The sequence below is a fragment of the Falco naumanni genome, chromosome Z (assembly GCF_017639655.2).
Source record: "Falco naumanni isolate bFalNau1 chromosome Z, bFalNau1.pat, whole genome shotgun sequence".
In the NCBI taxonomy this organism is placed as follows: Eukaryota; Metazoa; Chordata; class Aves; order Falconiformes; family Falconidae; genus Falco; species Falco naumanni.
In genome coordinates, this window is record NC_054080.1 from 35,587,728 (window position 1) to 35,608,431 (window position 20,704).

General features: G+C 37.3%; 1 protein-coding gene across 1 annotated transcript in view; it reads left to right on the forward strand.

Moving 5' to 3' along the window:
- Positions 1–20,704, forward strand: part of SLC12A2 (solute carrier family 12 member 2) — a 61,826-nt gene that overhangs the window by 31,031 nt on the left and 10,091 nt on the right. The window contains exons 11-21 of the mRNA XM_040579707.1: positions 5,121–5,228; positions 6,178–6,301; positions 7,691–7,792; positions 9,002–9,157; positions 9,824–9,923; positions 13,042–13,153; positions 15,343–15,483; positions 15,667–15,773; positions 17,685–17,764; positions 19,121–19,261; positions 19,929–19,976. Of these exons, the coding sequence (XP_040435641.1) occupies positions 5,121–5,228; positions 6,178–6,301; positions 7,691–7,792; positions 9,002–9,157; positions 9,824–9,923; positions 13,042–13,153; positions 15,343–15,483; positions 15,667–15,773; positions 17,685–17,764; positions 19,121–19,261; positions 19,929–19,976 (1,219 nt within the window). The remainder of the gene's footprint in view (positions 1–5,120; positions 5,229–6,177; positions 6,302–7,690; positions 7,793–9,001; positions 9,158–9,823; positions 9,924–13,041; positions 13,154–15,342; positions 15,484–15,666; positions 15,774–17,684; positions 17,765–19,120; positions 19,262–19,928; positions 19,977–20,704) is intronic.

Below are 20,704 nucleotides of genomic sequence, written 5' to 3' on the forward strand. Positions count from 1 at the left end.
GAATGTCACTATTCAGTGATGTGGATAGATGTACTCAGTGTTCCATAGTCATGCACTGTAATCATAGGTAGCCTCTGTCAATAACTTGTTCCTTAATTTCTTAAGTTTCTTAGAAAATATGCTGACACTTAAAGAATGTTTTATATATTTGTCACAGTATCCTCTTTAATGGTAAGAACATTGTGAATTTTCATAAACTCTGTCTGTGTATTTAAAAATCCCTATAGAAGTAATGAGAATTCAGTCTTTAACTTACGTCTTGATTATCTGTCCAGTGTCCATGAGTTATTGGTAAAGGTATGAAAGAAACCAGGAAAAACACACTTTTTGCCAGTTGAGTTAAACTTGCTTTGTGGTAGTCCATCTTTGCCCTAAATTTTTCTAATAGGTGTACAGAAAATTGGCTAGAGGTTAAGCTGAAACCCACTGATAAAAAAAGGTGTCTGGCTTGTGAGTTTTGATCAGAAGTACCTGTGGTGCGTGTACGGCTGACAGCTTCACTTGCAAAGCTGGCTGTATCATGGTTTAACCCCACCTGGCTGGCCACTGAGCCCCTCACAGCTGCTCACTCACTCCGCTGCCCCTTGTGGGGTAAGGGAGTGAATTGCAAGTGTGAAAGAACTTGTGCACTGAGATAAAGACGGTTTGATAGGTAGAGCAAATGCCGTGCACACAAGCAAAGCAAACCAAGGAATTATTTTACCACTTTCTACCGGCAGGCAGGTGTTCAGCCATCTCCGGGAAAGCAGGGTTCCCTGACACATCATGGTTATTCAGGAAGACAAATGCCGTCACTCTAAACGTCACCCTTCCTTCCACCCCCAACTGTGTATGCTGATTGTGGTGTCATACAGTATGGACTATCAGTTGGGGTCAGCTGTCCCAGCTGTGTCCCCTCCCAGGTTCCTGTGCACCCCCAGCCCGCTCGCTGGTGGGGTGGGGCGAGGGGCAGAAAAGGCCCTGACTCTGTGTAAGCGCTGCTCAGCAGTGACTGAGCATCCCTGTGTTATCAGCACGTTTCCAGCACAAATCCGAAACACAGCCCCATACCAGCTTCCATGAAGAAAATTAACTCTGCCCCAGGCAAAACCAGCACAGGGTGGAAGATCTGTTATGTACGTGCTGAAATAATGTTGCAGTGCAGACCACTATTAGAGTAAAATACGTTTTTATAGTGGAATAACTTGAGTATATGTGGTGTTACTTTGTTCTGGTTTTGGAAAATCTGTATTTAGAAACACTTCAGAATTGCTCTTACAGGAATAATTATTCTGTAAAGTGTGATGACTTTCCTGATTTGTTTTAAGCTTGAAGGAATCCAGTATATTATCAAACATACAGCTGAGAATAGAACTGGTTTCCTGTGACTGTATCTTTTTTTTCTTTTAAGTCATAACTTTAGTAAGGTTGCTTACCATAAATGTTGCTTGTACTTCTAAGTTAGTAATTTTCTAGCTTTTTACCATTTGGTCTAAAGAGTGCTTCTATCTCCCAAATTATTTTTGCTTCTGTCTTTGGAAAAACTAGTGGGTTTCAAATAAGAAATGTCACTTCCAAGGCCAGGGGCTGCACAGAGAATGCAGTGCCCCATATGCCCCACTCTTTGTTGAGGTTTTGAAAATGTTGTCATGGAGACTGCACAGCATCTCTGGGCAACCTGCTGCAGTGCTTAGCCACCTTCTCTGTGGAATTTCACTTGTTTGGTGGGTTTTTTTTCTGTCATCCTCACAGCTTTTGCTGTGCATTTCTGCGAAGAGTCCAATTCTGCCTTTTGAAAAGTTGTCAGAAGGAAATAGTTTGCATGAGAGGCTGTCTACCTATAGATACACTGTTTTACACTTTCTAACTGAACCTGCGCTCAATAGCTCTGGATGGTATCTGTAAAGAGACTTTTTTTTTTTTCTTAATATGCAAGTCACAGTGCAGGGGGAGTTGTGCTCCAAACTTGCATACCTCTTAAGCTCTTCAAACAAAAAGAACTTCTTTCTGTAGGTTTAATAACTTCACTCGCATAAATTAATCCCTAAAGTGAGCAAATATTGTTGTATTTGCCTTATAGCTTGTGAACATGCAGGTTCTGAGGTTGAAGGTGCCAGTTTACTTGTGTGCACAGCCTGATTTTATCACTGGTACGCTTTGTGCTGCACTCGATTCTTCTGGCAAAGTGTTGATTTGGGGTTAGTGTTTAGGCAGCTCAGGTTTTGAATTTGGGCAGCAAATGGGCAACTTGTAGTACAATTTAACTGTGGAAAGTTTAGATGATGCTAAGAAACTTAAAATGAGAACAGTTGGTAAGACAGACTTAGTCAGAATTGCATAGAAAGATCATCTTTAGTTTGTGTTGCAGTCTATGTAAGTGAATTACAGGTCCTCACAGGCTTTGGACATTTTTCTGCTCAGTGTCAATGGCATTTCTGTGCCCAGGCTGTCACCTGGTAGAAGAGTGAGTTCAGAAACTTGTTTTGGTCTCTGTAACCTCAGCCTGGAACTTCCGTGGAATAAGTTACAGCTTTGGGTAATTCAAATGCAGAATTTTATCAACTTCGGGTGAAAGTAGCATGAAACTCCATTCCAGAAACAGTGCAAAAGTTCTGCTAAAACATTCCTCCTATGAAGGAAGGCAGCTGTAAAACATTTGAAGAAAGTTAGGGGAAGGTGGAGTTGAACAATGCTTTGTCCATATTCATTACAAAAAATTAACTTTAAAGAAACTGGTGCTTGTTTTCATGTGGCATTTTTTTCTTCTCCACAATGGCTGGACCAAAGAACTGAAACTGTAGTCAAAGTTACAAGACTTCATTATCCTGTATGTTTGAAATTTAAGAAACTGTCTAAACAGTAAATGCCAAGATGAGTCCCTTATTGACAGTAACTATATATCTGTCCCACCACACCAGTGGCAACGGGTCTATTTTTACTAGGTATGTGTTGTCCTAATTCTGTGTGTTCTTTCAAGGATGAAAATTGCAGTGCTATAGCTGAGTGCATATGTGGGCTGCTTGCTTGTGTGGTCATGAGGTTTGGATTATGGTGTGTGTGTGTGTGTGTGTTAGGTGGGGAGGGAGGGGTGTTTAACACCATAGCATACTAGTTCTTCTGGAACTGGTTCCACTTTTGTTCCCCTAGCTTAGAATAAGCTTCCTAATGTCTCTTGTATTATTAGTAGCTTTTAAAATAGGCAAGTATACTTAGATTTCTTTCAAATTTATAAAGCAGATGTAATACTCAAAAATAGTGTAAATAAATGGAGGCAATGAACAGGACCTGGACTTGGAAAAAAATGTGAAATCTGACTAGATTGTTAAGAGCTAAATTGCAGGTAACTGATGCAAGTGTACTAAAGTGGAGGCCTCAGAATAAGTGTTTTAAATCAGATGGGAAGGAAAGTGATAGACTTGTGCATAGATCCTGTCTATAAGAAGCCCTTTCAAGGAAGATTGATCAAGCCATCCTCGCAAGGAAGAAAATTTTCATACTGCTTCTACAAAGATTATTCTATACTTGCTTATTGCATTGCTATAGCAAAGGCTTCTTTCTAAAATATTTGTCAGTAAAGCATTTATGCCCTTAACCTCTCTTCTAGAACTACTATGTAGCATTGTTATGAACTGGCGTTTACAACTAACTTTTTCTGTTGATTATAAAACTAACTTAAACCTGAGTGTAGGAGGAATAGCTTAGTGTGTATGTCATTAGTTTTATTCATCTATGAGTAAAGGCCTGCCCTACTTTTTTTGTTGTCAACTACGAATATGCCTCGGGAAATTCTCTCATTCATTACAGTACTATGACAGCTACTTCACTTGCATCTTATGCACCTGCAGTCATTTAATTTCTCTTTTTAAGCATGGCATGCCTTGAACTGACCAATGAAACCTGACGTAGTGTAGAGATTCAGTTGACTAAGAGAGCCAGCAGTCTTTGTTAGTGTGATCTGGAGAAGAATGCTAATTTTAGCCCTAGCAATATGAGTAAAACTTGTATATTGTTTCTGAGAGCATATCCTGTCTAGTAGGACTGCTTTAGAGAGATTTTACTTCAGGTGACAGTAACTTGAAAACTAAACACTTCTGCATGATCTTTTTTGCCTTCCCTCAGTCCCTTTCATGATAACTGTAGGTGAGGTTATCAGGATAAAAGAGCGAAGTAATCAGTGCAAACGATGCAGAACCTCATTCTGACACGTTGTGCTTGAAAGGCACCATGCTGAATTTGGTTCACTGACTAAACCCAAGCTTTTTCAAGGTGGTATCACATTCTTAAACACAAGGTGCCTTTAAACAGCTTAGGCTTTTGTTTCATAAAGGAAAGTACTCTATTAAACCATGATTGTTTCTTAAATACATAGATAGTTCTGCATCTTAATTCACTTGACGCATGCAAAGCTCATGCAGCTGTGGTATGGAAGCAATCAGTAGAATGGTATAAGAGGGTCTTTAGGCTGTATGGCAATTAGACAGAAACTGCTGTTCTAATTTGGAATTTATTTAATGTCCTACCAATACTGTTCTTTTACATTTAACTTACTGAGCATTTATTTTGTTAGTCATCCAGTCTACCAAGAATTGCATATTGTATTCCACTCACCAGGGTTACAAAGGCATCCTAAGATGTGATCTTGGAGAGATAGGAAGCAAGTTTCTCCTGGCCTTGTGGTTTTGCATGTAAAACAAATGTAACTTAAAGTGATGGAGATGTTGAGAAAGATAATCAGTTTTCCCAAGATGTTCCCTGATTTCAGTTGTTTTGTCACTTGGGCTTTCTGAGACTTTGTTATTCAGCAGTAGGCTAGTTCAAAATAGGTAACAAATTCCAATGTATTTTTCTTCCATAATTTATTTTAAATCCTCTTATGAACCCATGGAGACTTTTGCTATTGGTTGTTTTGACCAGAGAATTACATGGTTGGACTATGTATTGTGTGGAAAACTACCTTCTCTTGTTCTGAAATGAGGATCCATTCATATCCCCTGCTTGGTCCCTTGTTCATTCATTGATAGGAATGTGTGATACTCAAACAGCTTTTAAGTGAGGGCTACATAGTATTTACTTTTTCTGTAGTTATTGTTGCCAGCCATTTACTTTCATATTGTTTTAAACAATAATTATTTTGCTTCCAGGTGATGAGCATGGTATCAGGATTTGCACCACTGATATCTGCAGGTATTTTTTCAGCCACCCTGTCGTCTGCATTAGCGTCCCTTGTGAGTGCACCCAAGATTTTCCAGGTAAGTATGGAAGTAAACCCATTATCTTTTAAAGAAAAAATTTTATTAACTTTTGAATCAGAATTTTTGGAAGGGGACTCTGACATACTGCCATCATGGTTCATAATACTTGACATACCAGTTGCTTAGAATGGGAAAACTGTGTTACTGTTACTAAACATAGCTAGACTATAATTTGTTCCAGACTTCATGTTTCTTGTTAGTTTAGAGATTAGTCGTAAATGTAACTAACATTACAGGAATCTACAAACTCCTTTTAGATGTTGTTTGTTGTCAGTAACAGTGGAGCACATTACAAAGAGAATAGATTAGTTCACTTCTCAAACTAATCATAGAAGAGGACAGAATGAAGTAGAACCTGTAGTTGTGGAATCTTAATCCTCAAAGAATACATTATTGAAATAATTGTGTACCAGTTCTCACTTAAATAATTTAGATTGATTTTGTTGGTGTTCCTGAATGTATTTTGCTTTACCTTCTTTCAACCATTTAATCTCATTTTTTCTCTTACAAGTTCTCTTAATTGGGTAAGGCCTCAGTGTCCTCTAATGACCTTCTTTCCCAAAAGTTCAGTGGGCTGTCAAACATAGAATGGATTTTGTTGCAGAATAGAAGCACAAGTATTGATGCAGAGAACTAGTGGATGCATAGGGCAAACTTTCCACTTCCTGAGAAAACATTGCCTCTAAAGAAGGACCCTTTGTAACTGTAAGACACATGTAGTCAATTACTTACAGAAGAGCAAAGCTTGTTCTTACAGGTAGAAATTACTAAAGGATAGAATATTGGAAATGCAAAATGTCAACTTGCAAAGACAATTGAAAATAGCATTAGTACATGGTGGCTATAAACATCCTTTCAGGAAGATAATACGCAGTGGAGGACTGCATTAGAAAGGATACATTTTGAACAAAATGCATGCTGACTCTTGAATTTTATTTTTTCTTAGGCTTTGTGCAAGGACAACATTTATCCAGGATTTCAGATGTTTGCTAAAGGCTATGGGAAGAACAATGAACCACTGAGAGGATATCTTCTAACATTTTTAATCGCTCTTGGATTCATACTAATTGGTTAGTTTGAAATTATAATAAATCTCAATATTCTTTTGTTCTTTACAAAGCATTCAATTCTATATCATGCCTTGATAACAGTGTCCTAGAGGTGTAATGCACAGCTTAATTCCAAGCCAGCATTCTAAACCTGTTTATTTTGAGGGTTACTTTCTCCTATCTTCTAGATGTAACTGTCTAGAACTATGATAAATTTCAATTGAACTGTAGCAATACTGCACTTTTCTTAATAACCATAGGTACCTGTCTTTGAATACCACCAATCCATAAAAATACATCTTTTGCTTGAGGCTGACAGATGTTATATCTTGTAAATATGAAAGTTTATTTCAGATTTCTAATAATTACAGCTTCAGTAAGTGGCAAACTTGCATGAACAATACTTTTTGAAGTGTGTTTTTCTGTTACAAACAGTAGAGGTGAGTGCTGATGCTGCGATTGCTAAAGGTAAAGATAGTCTAGGTAGAATTACGTGTGTTTTGTGTAGGTGGCAAACTAATTGTGCTGTGTCCATGCATGGGTCCTGTGCCACTGCCTTTAAACTTCTTTTCCCAGTTTGCTCTTTCATCCTTCCCCCAAGTCTGCGTAAGGCACAGGTATACCCATGATGCTGCAGTAGGGACATGCTGACTAGCAAACTTTATTACAACAAGTAGAAATGCAGAGTCTGCATTTTGATACCTGGGTTTTGGTGCCGAGAGTACACATAAACAATTTGTACATACTGCCTCAAGGAAAGGAGACCATCAGGTTCTTCCATTTGTTTCACTAAAAAGGATGTACTTGTCACTGTTATGATGGTATTGGTCTTTAATAATGCACTATACTAGCACTACTGCTGTGACTTTTCGTTTAAAATATGGGCAGATGAACATCTTTGTGACATTGCTCACACTAACTTTGTCTGCTGTTGCCATTCACTGTAGCTGGTTGTCTCTTAAACTTTTAGTATCTTGTTCTTTGCTGTTTGAGAATTGAGCTGGAGACATACTGCAGACATATTAATGCTCAGACTACTGTTTCTGGTGTTCAGAACCCAGTGTATTGGTGCAGTATTTGATCAAGCCATGGTGGAGAAAGAAGTTTTCTCAATGAAATATTTTGAGAAAGTATGTAGTGCTTGGAAAGTGACAGTCCTGGAACACTTGGTAGTATGGAGAAATGTTTATATTTTTAAAACTAGAAGTTACATTTCCTGACAACTAAAATATAACTTGGTAATTAAGGGACCATTAAGATGATAGTGCTGTCCGTTGAACAGGAAGAGCAAACTTTCTTTGTAGAGTACATCAGAAAATAGTTGTAGCAGATTTTTTTTTTTTTTACTATGGAATCCACAACATTGGATGATAACTTTCATAACAGCCTACTTTGTTTTTTGTTTTACAGCTGAACTGAATGTTATTGCTCCAATTATTTCTAACTTCTTCTTGGCCTCATATGCCTTGATTAATTTCTCTGTATTCCATGCCTCTCTTGCAAAATCTCCAGGTAGGAACTACATTTTGGGGGTGAGTTTAACCTGCAATTTCTTTATGCATAAATACAATTTAAAAGGTATTAATATAAATTATTTTTTAGTTTAATTTAGTTACTAAATACCTGTTTGACTATCATGGTGCATCCGAATTAAAAGTGTAATATGGTGTGTACTTGGGTCTTCTGAAATTTTCAGGACTGAGTGACCCAGCAAGCTTGGGAGCTACTAATTTTGTCATCTTTGCTGAGGGAACACAAGATAATTCAGCATTTATTCAGGAACTCTTTAAGAAAGCTTTCTTGCTAATTCAGTATCTGGCATTCAGGAACCACCCTTTTGTCATGTTTGGATTTCTCTGATAATTTTTTATCTTCTAGTTCAGAAGAAACTGGAATTACAGGTGGTATTGCAACGTTTTTATAGCCTTTGATGTGGGAGGCTAGTTAGATTATAAGAACAAGCCAAAACCAAGTACTTGCAGAACAGATATATATCATATCCAGTCCACTATGCATTTGTACTGAGGTAATACCCTTAAAAGCTTATTAAGTTGCTGAACTGGTAGGTACCATTTTGTTAGAGCATGTGCATAACTGTTTACACAACAGTCCTATGTTTAATACTCTTGTGAATCTTCTGTGTGCTAGTGGGAGTGTGTGTGGGTATTTACCTGACTTTTGACAAATTTGTGGCAAACAAGGATGTGAAACAGTGACATTTTGACATATTCAGGTTCTACTGTTTTTCCTTTTAATGTGGTGAAAATTTCTGTCCATGTGAAAATGTCTAGTTGTGTATTTTTACTAGTTAATAGTGCGTGAGAGAGTCACAAGCTGATGATTTGTTATGCTACTTTTGAAAGCAAAAATCAATTGTCAGGCAAGCTATTGCCAAAGATTCATGTAGCCTGATTCAATAGACATACTGGCACAAGCATGCTCAAACTTCCCCTCTGAGATAACTTTTAGAGGGCAAAATTAGGAACATTTACATATCTGTGTAAGAAAGGTACAAATTCATTTGAATATTGTTGGAAAATTGAAAGCATAAATGTGCCAAAGACACTATTTTGTACATTACTGAAACTGTCACACATTCACATGAAAGGTGATGCAGAACACTAGGGAAGGAAAAAAAGGGGTAGCACCTTCCTTTGCTTGAAGTAATGGTTAAATTACTTTACCCCCTCTTTTCTATTCTCCAAATTATATTTTGATTAGGTTGGCGGCCTGCTTTCAAATACTACAATATGTGGATTTCTCTTGTTGGAGCTGTTCTGTGCTGCATTGTGATGTTTGTCATTAATTGGTGGGCAGCACTTCTAACATATGTCATCGTCCTTGGACTCTACATTTATGTCACTTACAAGAAACCAGGTATGTTTAGGGGCTTCTTTTGGTTGTGGTGGGGGGAAGAGGGATATAGAAGAAGGAAAAAAGTGATAGCCTTTAGGAAAAAAAAAAAGATGACTTATTTCTGTTTGGCTGACCAGTTCAAACTTCTGTTTCAGGCTTTTTAATTGTAGTGAAATGTAATTATGCCTGTACAGTCACCGATGTTGTTCCCTCTCCTCCCAAATTATTAAGATACATGCCTTGCATTTAGACATAAGCATTTGAATGAAAATTGCAGGAAAAGTTGTATACAGAAAGACTTTAGGCAATGTTTTGAGACTTCTTTTTCCTTTGCTGTAGTAAGAAAACAACTAAACATGGCATTTTTTTCCTGAAGTGTTATATTTTTTTACTCTGAAGTTGTCACAATCTTTGAAAAGTTGGGGAAAACCCCCGCAATTCTTTCTTCCTGTAATTGTAAAGTATCAAACTTGTAATTTGTTTGCTAAAACTTACATAGAAATGTTACCTTTAAACAGAATTGCCTATTTAGCTGTAGGGTTTGGTGGCTAGTACTGCGTAGAGTGTACCAAGATGTAGCTTAAATGTCTTTGTTTTCAGTTGGTCTTTGACATTCTGTTTTCCATCATGTAGTTTTATGATGAACAGCTTTAAATAAAGTAACTGGAATCTCAAATCTTCCAACAGATGTGAACTGGGGATCCTCAACGCAAGCTTTGACTTACTTGAATGCGCTACAGCATTCTATTCGGCTCTCGGGAGTGGAAGATCACGTGAAAAACTTTAGGTAACAGTTAATATTAAAGACATAGGAGATTACTTACATGTATTCAGTAGGGTACTGTCACAATGATTGTTATCAGTGTTTCCATTAAATGCCTGTTCATCTGCTGTGGGTTATAAGAACTTTGAATTTCATCACAGTGGACATCCTCTGGACTTAATGTACGTTAAGTATTTTATTTCTGATTAAGAGTGCACTTTAGAAGCAAGTCTATGGGTGATGCCTGCTTATCATTAGATGTGTCATCGTTTGCATTGTGAACTGTGAATTGCATTACTTTTTGAAATTGAATTGGAACATTAGCTCCAAACTGCTAATGAGCATTCAGTCCACATTCTTGGGATAAAACTGATCTAACCTAAAATCCTCAAGATTTTAGGTGGATGTTGTTCTCAACACCAGCTATTTCACATTAGACATATTCTGTCATAGCACTTCTGTAACAGCAGACAGGCTACATAGTTGTGTGGAAAACAATCGAAGAAGAGAACTGATATGTTGTCTGCTCAGAAGGCTCCTACTCAAGGAAGCAGTTTTTGATCTTGCAGATAGAAAACTTCTCTAGAATAAGCTGTTACAGAAGAAGGATGTTTCAAAAAATTTTAACAAAAATTACTGACTTAAAAGTAATTCCTCCAAATAAATAATCATAGATTGAATATTACTCTACCATATGGTCTTGTGCAATCCCACAGATCCAGCTGCAAAGTGAGATCGAACTTTGATGTTACATCAGATTGCTCAGGGCTATATCCAGTCAAGTTTTGTGTATTTCCAGGGGTGGAGGTTCAGTTGACCTGTCTCTTGAAATAGGGCAGTTACCTCCTACATTCTGTCTATGCCCAGCAAAGGATTTATAGTGTTGACACTTGGTCTAGCAAATCTCCATCATCCCTTGCAGCTGCAGCTGTCAGAAGTATATTATTCTCTTATGCTCAGCATATTAGCAAGAGAATCTAGCTACTAAAATCTTCTGTTGAACATTGAGAAACTTTGCATACTTAGGGCAGGAATTAATGAGTGAGTTTGGGGAGAGATTCTTGATACAGGTGCCATTCACTGAGGTTAAGTCCAGGATGCAGAACATGGCAGCAACACAGTTTTTCACTTTAAAGATCTATGGTATTTCCTGTCAATTGGGAAAATGCTCCCAATTCTGACACAGCCTCTCCTGCAAGTGACTAAATTTTCTTGATATACAGGATAAGTACTTACAATGTCTGTTAAATACATACAGATAGTTGAAATTAGATGTGTCAACTGATCATGATAGGTACCGGCACAATCTCAAAGAATGACTGCAAAACTAAATTAAAACTGTATTAATATGAATATTAATGGACTTTCCACTTCCAAACTGAAAGGAGGTGGCTGTTTTAGGTATAAACCACAAAACCTGAAGTTTAATTATGAAATAGCTCTTCTTTCAGAAGCCCAAAGTCCTAATGTGATATTAAAATCCCTGATTTATTTACAAACATTGTATTACCTGTTACATCAAGCTGCATTGTTAACATGAAGAAACAGTCTTACGTTCAGAAACTTTTTTGTTGCTCAGTTATCAAGAGCAGCAATGTTCAGACTTGCTGGCATTAAATAACATGCAATACCTATCTGTGATTAGCATTGCAACCTTTACTTCTGTCAGCTGTATTTTGGGTTGCAAACTTTGATGTAGAAAAAAGCTTTATAGGAAAATTCTTACCAAATACAACTTTCTGCTTGTGCTAATACAGTAAATAAATGCTCTGCTGTTACATATGTATTTAGGATTCCATTAGAGTACTTCAGCTGTTACGTTTGGGAAGCTACAATATAGCTTTCTGAGTTTCAAGCTTTTAAAATAGTTTTCCTAAGGAAATACAGATCTTAATGTAAGGCAGTTTTTAAGCACAGTGGCTTTAGGAGAGCTATTTTTCTCCTGACACTGGTTTCTAAGCTAGGGCAAAAAAATTGAGTTCTAGAGATACATTCTAAACTAGAGGAGTTCAGTATCTAATTATTTCTGAGTTTGCAGATGACACCAAGCTGGGTGGGAATGCTAATCTGCTTGAGGGTAGGAAGGCTCTGCAGAGGGTTTTGCACAGGCTGGATCTATGGGCCGAGGCCAGCTGTCCGAGGTTCAAGGCTTAGTGCTGGGTCCTGCACTTGGGCCACAGCAACCCCATGCACCGCTACAGTAATCCTGTAGAGTGGCTGGAAAGCTGCCCGGCAGAAAAGGACCTGGGGGTGCTGGTCAGCACCCAGCTGAACATGAGCCAGCAGCGTGCCCAGGTGGCCAAGAAGGCCAACAGCATCCTGGCTTGTACCAGAAACGGTGTGGCCAGCAGGGCTAGGGAAGTGATGGTCCCCCTGTGCTTGGCACTGGTGAGGCTGCTCCTTAAATCCCATGTTCAGTTTTGGGTCCTTTACATCAAGAGGAATGTAGAATGCTGGAGCATGTCCAGAGAAGGGCAATGGAGCTGGTGAAGGGTCTAGAGAACAAGTCTTCTGAGAAGTGGCTGTGGGAACTCAATGTGATTCTAATATGGAAAGTGAACTGCAGCTGCTGTGGAGATAGACAGGTGATTTCAGGTGATTCATATGAAATGAAAAATTATCTCCTGAAATGGATTCTGAAGTCTGGACACTTCATCTTTTAAAATTGATTAGGAAGTTGTCTAGAATAACTTACTTGCCGTTGTTTGGCTTCACCTTCTGACTTTTCAGTAATGTAAAAATAAAAAGGCATGCAATACCAGTTTTTCTGTTGGGCACAGAAGAATCTAATCTAGAAGGTGCAAAGGGTTGTGACTTACAAATGGGCGAAGAAAATAATTCCTCTGACCTAGTCTTGTCTAAAATATGTTTCTGATCTTTTTAAATGTGTAAACCTTCAGATTTTAAAAGGTTACTAAGTTTGGAACAAATTAGTCGTAGGTCTCATGACAATTGTGGAAAAACTGATCTTTTCTTAATTTAACACAGTCCTGTAAAAGTAGAGGAGAGTACTGTCTCTCCAGTGATGATTGTTCTTATGGCCAGTATTTGGAAGAAACTTCTGTTTATGAAAAAAAACCCACAACTCCAGATGAAATTAATTCCAACCTTTTTTTTTCTCCTCATCTATTCGCAATTCTAGACCTCAGTGCTTAATTATGACAGGTGCTCCAAGTGCACGTCCAGCTTTGCTTCACCTTGTCCATGCTTTCACCAAGAATGTGGGCTTGATGATATGTGGCCATGTACATATGGTAAGTGTGTTCTGTCTTTAATGTTACCTTGGGTTTTTTGTTTGGTTTTGTGTTTTGGTGGTTTTTAACCTATTTATTTTTTTGTTTGCGTTTCTTGTTTGTGTATGGGTATCTTGGTGGGTTTGGTGGGGTTTTTGTGTTGTTTTTTTTTAAAATGAAAGCAATCATTAGACATTGAGGAGTGCAAAAAAAACAGATTTACTGGTAGGATCCATTCATGTATGGGTCATAACTATTCCAGTTGGGTATACTACAGTAGAAATGTTGCAAAATTAGTACCTTTGATCCTTTGATCATTGATGCTTAAAAGCTGAGGAAGCTTTATAGGAGTAAAGTGAACACTGGATTATAGCCTGAGCCTCTTCCTGTCCTTGGGTCATGCAGCCTCATGGACTTTTATGCTTTGGACAGAGCACTTGGTCAAAATAATGTGCAGTATACAGCTAGATTTCCTGCCATGCCAGTGTTACTGTTCCAGGGAGATTGATTCCTCTGCAGATTTCTTACAAAGCCTGGGCTGAAGTAAACCACCTTGAGCAGTAAATTTGCTGTCAATGTTGGCAATAGTTAAAAATTGCTCTTAAACTTTCATGTAGTCTTTTGTTCCTTCAGTTATCAGAGTAATTTCATCAGCAGGCGAAACAGTAATGTGAGCAGGTATTTTCTTTCCTATTCCCTTTCTGCTCAGCCCTTAGTATTTCACTGACTTTCCCTGTTTTTTGTCAGGATATGAGGTGTGCATTTTTGGGGGTGTTGAGCATGTGTGTGAGGGCTGTTCTTTCTGCAAGGACATAATTTAGCAGTTCTTCCTCTTTGTTTTTAATTAAAGTAGTATCTGCTACAGCAGACCTGTAGAGGTTTTGGGGTGGGGGGAAGGAAGCAAGCTTCAAGTAACTGTTCTTCAAAATCAAACTTGTCATGAGTTGTGTTAATTGTGATATAAGTTGGCTGCCATACCATATTCTGTACTAAAACTTCAGTTAGTTATGGAGAGGCTATTGCATCTTGGGTAAACGTTGGTGAATATGTTTCAGCATATTGGGATCATATAGCTTAGCTTCCAGAATTTTTCAATGACATCACTAAGAACATATAAGCAAGTTTAACTTGTAAGTACAAATTTATTACTCTTAAATATATATAAATTTGCCACATGTACTACTATATGACTTGCTTCTCATCTAATGAACACGTAGAGCAGATCAAGTTAATGCAATCCACAGAACATGCAGTTTATTAAGCAAATTGGCCAGTTTTAGCTTCAGAAACTGTAATTGTTTATACAAACTTAAAACTTCAGTGAGTGCAAAGGACAAACTGCATAATAGTAAGTGAGGGAAGATATGGCAGATGGAATTACCAGCTTTCAAAAGCAGGACTGTACTGAAAAGAATAAGGTAGTGTCATCCTTCCCGTAGAAAAGCAATTCTGATTAGAGATATTCAGGGAACATACCCTACCTCTGTTTAAAATTGCTTTCCTACAAGAAGGATGCCACTACCTTGTTCTTCACTAACTCCGACCATTTTGTCAGTCTGTATCCTTTTGCAAAAACTGGACTACCGTGTCCTTGAATATACTTTGTTCTGAGGTATATATATACCTCTGCATTTTGATATCTAGGGGGAACACAACAATTTGTCCTCATGGAAATAATAAAAAGAAAGTATATGAAGAGGAGATGACTTTGACTGCAACATAAAACTGCAGAAGTAACATTGCTGTGATAAAGGCTTTCTGATGAGAATTACATACAGAGGCACACTTGTACAGCTTGAAACAAATATACACATAAAGCTTAATATGAAGTCATCCTGTATCTGTGTATGTTTCATTACACAGCCCTTTCCTTTTAAAACTGCTTTATTCTTTGGATAACTTGTGCCACCTGCTGGGGAAGTGATGGGATGTGCTTTGCAGGAACAAAGTTGCTAAAGCTTGAGCAGCCCTCTTCCTAAAAATCAGAATCTGGTCCACTCCTTGTTGCTGATAATGCCTTGTATTTTGTTTTAGGTTTTGTTTTTTGGGTTTTTTTTGATAGCATGGAAGCATGTTTGGAGATTTGTCTTGAATTGGATTCTAGCAGTGAAATATTAAAAAAAGGGGGGTGTGTGTGTGGAGGTTGGCTTTGTTACTCTTACTACTGATAATTCTTGTTCCCTCTTCCCTTTATTTCCTTATTTTGAAAGGGCCCCCGGAGACAAGCCATGAAGGAACTGTCAACTGATTTGGCTAAATACCAGCGATGGCTCATTAAAAACAAGATGAAGGCTTTCTATGCGCCAGTACATGCCGAGGACTTGAGGGATGGAGGACAATACTTAATGCAGGTACACCTTTCTTTATTACTTTTCGAATGAAAGTAGTGAATGTGAACATCAAAATTGGAAGTTTTAATTCTTAATTCTTAAAACTTTGACTAAACCCACTTGTTTTCTGCTATAAGAAAACAATAGAACCTTTAGTTGTTTCAATAACACGTTTTTTAAAACTATTATTTTTCTTTTCCTTAGGCTGCTGGTCTGGGCAGAATGAAACCTAACACCCTTGTTGTTGGATTTAAGAAAAACTGGAGACAAAGTGACATGAGAGATGTTGAAACTTATATCAATTTATTCCAGTAAGTAGAAAACAGAGGTGAACCTCTTCTGTTTCATTTCAGTACATTTGGTACTAAGTCAAGGTGATCTTAGTTGTGTGAGGCCTCTTCCAGGTAGACTCAGATTTTCCATGCTGCTGATCCAGCAGTCTTCAATATCTTGTTTTTTTCTGATATGGAAATGAATAAGCAAGTCTTCATAGTTTAAACAGATTAGACTTCTATACAATAACAACTTCTGCATCTAGAAAGAGTTGTGGCAGTGGTCTGAGTTTGAGTTACTGTCTGCAGAGATGGAGCCTAGTGTTTTATGCGCCAGTCTGCTGAATTCTGTAAAGCACATGTTTTATTGAAAGCAGGGTTTTTCAATACTACTTCTGTTCAGATTAAGTGTAGCTAGCAGTGAATGAATCCTCTCTTAAACCATTTCTTGCTCTCTTATACAAAAAATACTTCAAGACACACAGCACTGACACCCTAAGTAATTATGGTGGCCAAAAAGAGATGGGAAAGGAAATCCCGGTATAACTTGACAGTACTGAAAGGCAGACCAATTCTAGCTGAAAAATTTGATAGAATAACTTGTGCTACTTAACAAGAAAACCAAAACTTGCTCCTTGCGTGTAAACAGAAGATTTTTTGTTTTCTGTAAGTGTTGCTTGTCCCACTTTATTTGTGCTTTACACTTCTCATTTACTGTGCATTTAAAAGAGAGAGAATGGGGGATTACAGGCAGAGACTAGAAGAGGAAAAAAAATCATACCCTCCCACTCTCTCAGTTCATGAAGAGAAAAGACAGAACACCAAATGCAATAAAAAATGAAGAAACGTGTTGGGTTAGTTCTTAGTTTTTTCTTTTTCTCAGATTGTGTTTTGGAATGCCTTGTGCTGGAAGACCTGTCAAGGCCATTAAGTTACATCCTGAAAGAGAAGTGTCAGGAGGTAATAGCTGCAGGTCAAGTGTATTTCTGAAAAATCTTTAGGAAATTGAAAGTTTCTGAAGCACACAATAGAAATCTAATCTGTACAACTTTAACAAACTAATAAATTTTAAAAGTTTGCTGATGGATAAAACATTTTCTTAAATCAACCTCAATTATCTTTATGACAGAATATGTTGATACAGTGAACATTTCTAATCATCTTTCTGTGTCTAAAGAGAGAAATCTTGAGAAATTCCTGTCTATGGAAATTACATGGGAGGGAGTTCTCTAAATATATGGTTGCTTGTAGTGAGATATTTATACTTAAAGGACTGATTATTAATGGCTAATGCAAACTGTATGGTATAATTAAATTCATGTTTTTCTGTCTTATATCTTGGGATTTTCCTGTCTTTCATTTTACTCCACTTTTATGCAGCAATTCAGGTTTTTTGCTTGTTTCTACAATAATGTTGTTTTCCCCCTTTAATTTTTAAAGGAGCGAGTTCCTTCCTGATCAAATAGAGTGGGAATATGCAAGTTATAACTAACTTACAGCTAATTTGATTCTGATTCACAACTTCATAGACGTTGTTAACTACCCGAATGTTTTGGAACGATGTCAAGCTCAAATCAAGTAGTCTACTCAAAAAAACCAACCCTTTATTGATGGGGGAGATAAATTTAGATTTCTGAGTGTATCTTGTCATCTTCTATACAGGACTGGACAAACGTGTTTATGTTGCTTTTATTTTATTGCTGTGTACATAGCGGGGGGGAGAGGGAGGAGAAGGAAAATATGTCTTTTCTATGTGTTTCTTTTCAGGGTATGGTGTTAATTTCAGTTTCAATTCCAAATTATCAACGGCATCAGTGAATTGAACACAAATGTATAATTTGTGAATTTAAATAGCAGTGTTTAATCTCTGGAATTCCTCAAAGAGGGTGTGTAAAGAGGTCCTTGGGGAAGGAAAAGTTATAACATTTCATTTTTGTTTCTTTCGTTTAGTGATGCCTTTGACATTCAGTATGGTGTAGTTGTTATCCGCTTAAAGGAGGGTCTCGACATTTCTCACCTTCAGGGCCAAGGTAAGACTTTGTTCATGTGGTGATTAGCTGTTCTAATTCCCTTCTAATACTGCTTTTTGAAAATACTAACTGAAGATAAGTTATTTTTAAAAAACAAACCAAAACACCACTCTTCCAGAAGAAAAATCACTGAAATTGTCAAGTCTGAAACATAAAATAAGAATAACCCATGTTCAGCAGCAGAGCTTGGTTTTCTGTGTGCTTAAATTTTCTGTGTTGGTGCACTGTATATAGTTGCTTCCAAGGATTTACTATTTTTACTGAAACTAATAAATTAGAGGCTGCCAAATTGGTATGAAGTATTTGGCCAGTCCAGAAATTATGAAAATCACAACAGAAGTTGTATGCTCCAAGAATGCTGTGCATCTGGCGTGGGTAGCCAACCTCTATACACGCTAGTTTAACTACTATTGTTGAGATCTCTAAAGTTTGGAAAGGTTTTCTATTTTCAATGTAGAGGACTCTGTTATGCTTTGTAGGTAGTGGTCTTAAGCCTAATGGTATAATTTTAATTAAACTTCAAGCAGAATAATGAAGAAAGCCTGTGAGCTTTAGTGGCAACTGCCTACTGAATTGGTAACATCTGATTTGTTTGTAGCTTGCTCCATACAACATTGCTACAGTGAGGAAGAACGGTTGTGACATAAGCTCTGTAGGAGGGGGCATCCTCCTGAAAGACGGGAGGATTGTTCCTTCACTGGAAACATATGAATGTCATAAGATTTAGAGAGAGGCAAAGAGCCTGTGACTGTGTAGAGCAAAGGGTTTATGAGAAACAGCAAGGAATGAACCTGCAGTGTGAAAACAACATAGTTGAGAAGGCTGGGAGATAAAACAACAAGATGTCAGAAGAGTCTTAGCATCTACTAGGGTCTGTGAGTTTGCTTTAACCCTGACAGCTACCAAGTAGCTCCACTGAAGCCACCTGGAAAGAAAATTTGGCTGAGACACATACTTGGTCTGGGCCTTGTCTAAGGCTCATCTTCCTCTTGGAGTTGGAGTAGAAATGAAAAATGTTTTATCAAGTAAATTTTTTTCCCCTGGTCGTATTTCCTTAGTATTGGCTACCTCTGTGTTATGTTTAGCTTGTGGCAATTCAATCAAATCCAAAATTTGGCAAGAAAGTAGCAGGAAATTACAGCTCTGCTCAGAGTTGGAGCCTCTCTGTACTCTCAAGGAGTTCCTGTAAGATTTTTTGTTGGTTTTGCCTTTTTTTTTACACCCCTCTCTCTTTGCCATAGCATAACAGTTGCAGTAGAGTTTAACCAACTGTGAACAGTCTCAGTATAGTCACATACCTCTAGCAGTATCATTTGGAACAATTGGTTTACAATGTGTTTTTTTGCTTTCTTAAAGAAGAGTTACTGTCATCCCAGGAAAAATCTCCATGTACCAAGGATGTCATAGTAAAAGTGGATTATAGCAAGAAGGCTGAGATAGACACTTCTATAGCTTTTACTCCATCATCTAGTGAGAGACCTCCCACTCTACATAAAGGTAACTTGCTAGTTAGAGATAAAATTTGAAGTTTTTACTCCTTCACTCTTCTCATGCCCTCCTCAGTTCCCCTTTCCGCTCACCAAGGGAAACTTGTTGAGGGGAAATTACTTAAGGGATTCTTTTGTCTGTGAACAGAAGTCTGTCATGCTTTTCTAGCCATTGATGTCTAATCACTTAAGTACTTTGGTTAAAAGCTTACCAGTATTAAAAATAGATCTTTAACATCTGGTCCCCTAAATAAAATGTGTTAGACAATGAATTGTGAATGAGTTTCACATGCATTAAAAATTGCTTGAGAATTGTGCCACCCATCTATATAATTAAGTGTGATTCGAAGGCTGCTAAATTTATGAAGGGCTTTTTACCTCAGACTAGTATATTAATGTACAGATGCAAATCATTCAGGACAATCACGAACTTTCCTCTTCTTTTTAGAGTAAAAGCTTGAAGTGACTTAATAGTTAAGTAATGTGATTTTTTTTTTATAAAGTAAAAATAAATCTCAGGATCTTATAGACTGCATTTGTGTGTTTTTCTTTGTATCAAAATCCATTTCATTCTACATCTTTATTTTCTATTTTTTTACTATACACTAGTAGTGTGTTTTCATTAACATCATAGAAGAAATTAATCTTTTTATTTTGTATCTTTAAAATTTTTCCAGAGGAGGACGAGGATGGAAAGGCTCCAGCACAACCACTGTTGAAAAAAGGCAGGCATTTTCCACCTTTTTGTGTTAAATCATTCTTTTGCATTGTTAATTTCAGTTTTCCTTTTGTACTTCTTTCCACACATCAAAGAGGGAGAGAGAGGGAGGAATATGTCAACCATGCAGTGTTAACTAGTTTTTTCATACTTGCTTTAGAATGTGCTTCATCTTTACGGATCAGGCTATGGAAAATGCAACTTTGGAAATTCCCAGAACAAGTTGCTACTTGTTGTGCATGTGTTTAAGATACAAATGTTAGATATATTTTTTCTCATATTTTTTTTAACTTTTGTTCTTAAGTAATGTTAGAAACACATTCAGGAGTTTGCTTATTTCTCTGTTTCTCAGGTATTGTGACTGGGTCCTTACTTGATTTAGGAATAAAGGAAATACTATCTAATGGTATAGTAGAAGTGCTCTGTCAGTCTATTCAGTAGCTCTTCTAAAGAAGTCTTTGTTGCCTGTTACTTGGAATTGTTCAATAGTTTGCAAAGTAAGGCATAATACAGCCATTCAGTAAGATTTAACATCTGAAATAATGCAAAGTAGTCATTCAGGTAAACAGCGTTTTGAGAGAGGAATTGAGCAGGTTTTACTTCCTGTTTTATTTCAGATGACTTTTGAGTTAGGTAAATATTTTTGCCTTAACTAAGATTTATCTAACTCTTCTGACACTGTCTTCATAATTTCAACAGCTAGAAACTGTTGTGTTTTTAATAATGGAAAGTGAG